Raw genomic sequence first — 5,886 nt, 5'->3', positions numbered from 1 at the left:
CGTGCCGCCGTGCCGTCGACGGCGAGGTGCAGCGAGTCATTTGCGCAATGGCGGTCCTGCCCGTGAGAACCCTCCCCAAGCCGCCACGCCGCCGAGCGAGCACCTGGGCGGGCCGAGCGAGCCGCCCTCCGCGTCTTTTGGCGTCACTCACCCCCTCTGGACTTGCATCACGACTTGCTTGGACACAGCGGTGGTGAATAGCGGGGCGACAAGGCTGCCGCGGCTACCGCGTAAAAAAACGGCCCGTGAGACCCACACCGTCAAACACGGAGAAAGGAAAAAAGAAAGAAGGGTGCGTGGGAAATCTTTTTTTCGCCTCGCGACGCGCGCACCTTGATAATAATTACGCACGCACGCAGTTCCGAACAGAGGCGTCCGTCGCTCTGTCTCTCTCGCACTGCTACGGGACGCGCCGTCGGTGCGAGAGAGGCAGAGCTCGCCGAAAGCATTGTTCGGGCCGCATTGCCGCATCGCGTTGCTCAGTGCGTTGCTCGGGTCAGGACTCTGGGACGCTGCGACGCTGCGATGCTGGTCTGGGGTCCAGGGGTCCAGGGCTGGAGCAGCACAACTTGCTGCAAGATGCGGGAGCCAGCAGGACGCGGCGACGCGGCGAGGCTAAGGGCAACTTTATCAATTCTTTCAGTAATTACTTCAATGACGCAGGCCGACGTGGGCGGTTTGGTTGCAGGAGCCCCGTCTACATAAAACATGCAGCAATGCAGTGGAAAAAGAACGTTGAATTCTGAAAAGGCAACAAGCAATTTGAACTTCTTTCTCGCGGCATCTCCCGCCAAAACTTCCCAACGGCTACCAGACGGGAGGGTTTCTTACCTTCCACAATGAGAGCCTCGCCTTCCCCTGCCCGAACCCTTCCCCCACCTTCCCCACTTTGCACCCCTTCAGTGCGAATCCTGACTGTGGCGCAACGCCGGAACCAAACCGCCACTCTGTTCGTATGAAAAATATTGTTGCTCCAGGTTTTCCTGAAAATGCACGTGTGAGTCTTGAGTGAATTTCTAAGTGTCTTTATTTTTACAAAATACATTTCCACACTCCATAGATTTCTGACAAGTCCCCCGGAGCCCATTGATAAATATTACTTCGAGCCATTGAGGAAACGAGAGGAAAAGAGGGGGGGGCTGAGCGGTGGCACTGCGTGGAGGAGGTTATCTGCTTCCCATTACAATGAGATAGAAGGGAGGGAAGGGACACTTCCCCGGAGATTGTGAAAGGTCGCTTCGGTTGGAGGTTGGCCGCGGGTTGCGCCACCCGCCCGCCGCGACATTCTAGAGTGGCCCGACCACGTGGCCGGCCAGGCCATAGCCGCGAGCGGTTGCACCAAAACGCCGCTAAATGCTCAAGTGTCGACAGCGGGTGCAGAAAGGGCGCGCTGAATGCGGAGCGTGGGGCATGGCGGGGCAGTTGGCCAGCCTGGAAGCGGAAGCACTCTGGGATGCACGCCGGCAGGTGCCTGCCGGGCCGCGCGGGCTGCTCAGGCTGCTCGTCGTCTCATTCAACTGCGCCGCAATGTCGTCACACCTTCGTGCACTTCGTGCATGCGCTGGACGCGCCATGCCTGCCGTGCCGCGACCCCGGGACCCCGGCGAGGACTCGGCTCGGTGCGCTTGAAGGTCTTTGCCTCGCCCCCTTTCCCCTTCTCATCGGGAGGAAGCGCCCCGTCCCGCTCCGCCCGAAGGGTGCTTCCTTCCGGGGCCATTTTGGAAACCGTTTTCGCACTTGCAGAGTACCGTACTGCAGTTGGTTCGGTCCGGCCAAGGCCGCGGCGCGTCCCTTCCCGCTCTCCCGGGGCAGCGAGATGCCGTGTGTCGACATCCACGCCGAGGACGAGAACGACGGCGAGGGGTGATGCGAGGCCGCGGCGGCGGGGACAAAAACGACAACGAAAACACCTGGGACCCCTCTCTCCCCCTCTCCCCCTCCCTCTGTTCCCACGGTGCGATTAGGCAGCTCCTCGCTGGCCAATCACACCTCTCGAAGTCGGGGCTCCATGGCTCCATCGCTGGACGCTGCGCGGCGCTACGCGGCCAGCGCGCCCTTCCCGGGGAGCGCCACGATCCGCACGGGCGCCCCCGTGCCGCCCACGATAAGGGTGGGCATGACGAGCAGCGTGAAGCCGGTTGGTGGCAGCAGCGTCGTGGCCAGGTTCACGTTCTCCAGGTTGAAGGCGTTGGCGGCGGCCAGCGCGCGGTGCGCGAGGGGCGCGTGGTCGCCCGCCTTGCCCGGATCCACGGACGGAGTGTCCACGCCGACGCCCGCCACCTGCGCAACGACAGACGGACCCGGGTTCGAATAGGACTCACCGGTTGTTTTTCAGTGCGAGGGCACCTGTACTACCCACCTTGCGCGCCGCGAGGGTCCGCGCCAGCTCCGCGGACAGCGACGGGAAGCTGAGGTGCTCGGTGTCGTTGGAGGTGCGGTCGTCCGTCGCCACGCCGAAGTAGTCCTTGCGGTCGGCGTACTTGTTGGCCCAGCCGAACCTCACGAGGACCACGCTGCCCTCAGCGACGCGGCCGTGCCTCGCCTCCCACGCCTCCAGCGCTTCCACGCCCAGGAACAGGTCGCGGTTGGCGGCGGCCTCCGCGGACGCGTCGAGCAGCACGCCGGGCGCTACGAGGCGGCTCACGGGGATCTCGTGCACCTGCGGGTGGGGCGTCGCAGAGGTTGGGGAGTAGCGGATGGCAGGTTGCGGCATGGCAGCATTGCAGCAGGCCCCGACTCACCTTCCAGCCGGCCTGGTTGAAGTGATAGGGCGCGTCGAGGTGCGTGCCGAGGTGCTCCGCCATGCAGAACTCGTTGAAGGCGACGAAGCCGCCGAACTCGGGGAACTCTTGCGCGACCTGGAGGGTGAAGTTGAAGCCCCGGGCGCCCGGCCAGTTCTGCGCCGCCTTGCTGAGGGGGTGCGTCAGGTCGAGAGGGCCGTCGAATGCCGCGGCCGCGGGGAGTGGGGATGCTGCGATGGAAAAGTGGAGGCAGTGTGTCGACTGGCGGGGCGAGCTGGATTCATCGGACGGCCTTCAACCTGACCCAGCTTACCTTGGTCCGCGGGGGCGGCTGCGGCGTGGCTGGCCGCGCAGAGGCACAGCACCGCCTGGACGAGGAACGACGCCATCCTGGAGCTCTGGAGCGGTGCGCGGAGCGAGTGCTGCTCAGCAACTAGGCGGCAGCCGGCGAATCTTGGAAGTGGCCGACCGCCGAACAAAGCGTCAACCCCTTCCAGCAGCCACTGCCTTCTCTATCTCCCATGGCAGGCGAGGCCCAGCGAGGCCCGCCTAGGCCCGCCAGGCCCGCCAACGCCAAGGCTGGCCAAGGCCCCCAGCGAGGCGCACAACACTGTACCTCGGCGGGGAGGGGCGCGCGGCTTATCGCCGTGATGTATGGAAAAGGGGCGTGAGAAGGTCGCGGTGCTGCCAGTGCGGCGAGTGCGGCGTGCGAGTCACGGCCGAACGCGTTGCTCGTTGCATAACGCGGTCAATATTCACCGCCAGCCACGACGACGGGAGACTGGAGGCGGCGCTCGCCTTGACCAGGACAGTGCGGCCAGAGGGCCCTGCCGGCGTCCCAGCCCCCCAGGGCACGCACCCAATGACGCCGTGAGCGATGGCCCCCGCGGTCGGCCGCACGTCGCCAAACGCCTTCGTCGTGGTGCATCTCCTCCGCGATGTGCGGGGGGCCTTCCCTTGGACCCCACGCGCCCGCACCCCACACCCACCGAGCGAAGCTCCGCGGAGCAGCGTGAAGAGAAATGGGGCCTAAACGACCAATTACGCTCAGAAAACACGGCGATTTGGCTCGACTCCGCCCCGCGAAACGACGAAGTCGCGACGCCGCCGTGGCCATTCGTCTGCCGGGTGCACGCGTCGCCGCGCCTCGCCGGCCAGCCGGCCAGCCCGGCAGCCAGCCCCGCCAGCCCGCGGCGTCGAGGAGTCGATGAGAAGCAAAGTGCTGGCGGTGCTGGCGCCCGTACGTGACACGCGGCGGGGAGGCAGGGCGGGCAGGGCGGGCGGCGCAGAGGGCGTCTGGGAGCGGCCGGGCCAGGCCGGCGGCAGCGCGCGTGCGGGGCTGCAAATTGGGGCGTGAAGCCGGCGAGATGGCGAGATGGCCAGGCAATTTCGGTGCCATTATGCAGATGCGGAATGAGGGAATGAGCGAGTAGCCGCGGGGAAGGGAGACTCAGCCTCGCTGCCCCGCCGGACCACCCAGGCGAGCCAAAGGCAGCCAAAGGCCGCCGCCAAACGCCAAATCGGCGTGCCGGCGTGCCGGCGTGCCGCCCCGGAGCACCCCGAGGTCGACGTCAAGCCTCGCGAAACGGCTCCATTCGCATCTCCATCGTCAATGAGCGAAAATTTGTGAATCGGGTCCACGCCCAGCGGGGGCACCGCACCAGGGGGTGGAAACTCCTATGGCGCGGCTGAAGCCAAGCTCGGCGCGCCGCGCTACGCCACGCCACTGCCCAGCCGGCCGGACGGCGGGCGGAGACGGTCTGCCGCCGCGTCTTTTATTGCTCAGGAATCACTTAAAAATTGAATGTTATGAGATGCTATGATTTTTAAACAATGGATTAAGACCCAAGGAATCGCCCTGTCACATTCATTTTGCCCAAAACTTCCGTCATTTCGTACAGTTTGTCGAGAAAACTTGCGGCGGAGCACGAAAATCCAGACTGCAGTTCATATTTTATTTTTTATCGGGTATTTTGGTTGCTCTGACACGTATAGTGTAAGCGAGTCAAAGTTTCCTTGTACTTTCCTCTATCCAATGCGATACCCGGATGTTGAAAAAGACAATCCGCAAAGAAATGCACCGTCATAAAAGATGCGACGGCGAAATGACAGTTTTCGGCAACATTCATTTCCCGCTTGGATTATAATTTCATCTTTGAGGTTATCGAATAAAGACACCTCCTATGCCATGTCAAATTTTATGTAGATTCCAAATCTGTCCTCGGATTTGAAATCCGTTGAAGGATTGCTGAAATCGAAACGGATTAAGTTTGACTTGTAGAGGTTATGTGTACGTGAGCTCTACGGCTAACCTCTACAAGTCAAACTTAATCCGTTTCGATTTCAGCAATCCTTCAACGGATTTCAAATCCGAGGACAGATTTGGAATCTACATAAAATTTGACATGGCATAGGAGGTGTCTTTATTCGATAACCTCAAAGATGAAATTATAATCCAAGCGGGAAATGAATGTTGCCGAAAACTGTCATTTCGCCGTCGCATCTTTTATGACGGTGCATTTCTTTGCGGATTGTCTTTTTCAACATCCGGGTATCGCATTGGATAGAGGAAAGTACAAGGAAACTTTGACTCGCTTACACTATACGTGTCAGAGCAACCAAAATACCCGATAAAAAATAAAATATGAACTGCAGTCTGGATTTTCGTGCTCCGCCGCAAGTTTTCTCGACAAACTGTACGAAATGACGGAAGTTTTGGGCAAAATGAATGTGACAGGGCGATTCCTTGGGTCTTAATCCATTGTTTAAAAATCATAGCATCTCATAACATTCAATTTTTAAGTGATTCCTGAGCAATAAAAGACGCGGCGGCAGACCGTCTCCGCCCGCCGTCCGGCCGGCTGGGCAGTGGCGTGGCGTAGCGCGGCGCGCCGAGCTTGGCTTCAGCCGCGCCATAGGAGTTTCCACCCCCTGACCGCACCCACCGCCCCGGTCAGGCCACGGCGCACCCACGCACCGCGCTGCTGCGGACGCTGCAGCCACTCCCCCGCAACAACGAGCACCACGCCGTGCTGCCCGCCGAGCCGCCTGGGTGGCCGCGTGGTACACTGGCGGTACCGCGTGGCAATCTCGAACAACGCACCTGGCGATGGCAGCGGCAACGGCCAATCGCATGGCGCGCCGC

The 5,886-nt window shown here is 61.6% G+C and overlaps 1 protein-coding gene across 1 annotated transcript; it reads right to left on the bottom strand.

Moving 5' to 3' along the window:
- Window positions 1–1,009: 1,009 nt before the first annotated feature.
- On the bottom strand, window positions 1,010–3,230 carry LOC117650432 (kynurenine formamidase-like). Its single transcript, XM_034393859.1, has 4 exons — window positions 3,055–3,230; window positions 2,742–2,971; window positions 2,360–2,659; window positions 1,010–2,280 (listed from the first exon to the last, which is right to left on the bottom strand). Exons 1-4 carry the CDS (start codon window positions 3,128–3,130, stop codon window positions 2,038–2,040), a joined length of 849 nt encoding a protein of 282 aa, XP_034249750.1. The 5' UTR covers window positions 3,131–3,230; the 3' UTR covers window positions 1,010–2,037.
- Between the last annotated feature and the right edge of the window lie 2,656 nt (window positions 3,231–5,886).

The sequence above is a fragment of the Thrips palmi genome, unplaced genomic scaffold, assembly GCF_012932325.1.
Source record: "Thrips palmi isolate BJ-2018 unplaced genomic scaffold, TpBJ-2018v1 HiC_scaffold_5, whole genome shotgun sequence".
Taxonomy (NCBI): domain Eukaryota; kingdom Metazoa; phylum Arthropoda; class Insecta; order Thysanoptera; family Thripidae; genus Thrips; species Thrips palmi.
Note: the sequence above shows the minus strand (reverse complement) of the source record. Positions and strands in the feature narration are given on the sequence as shown.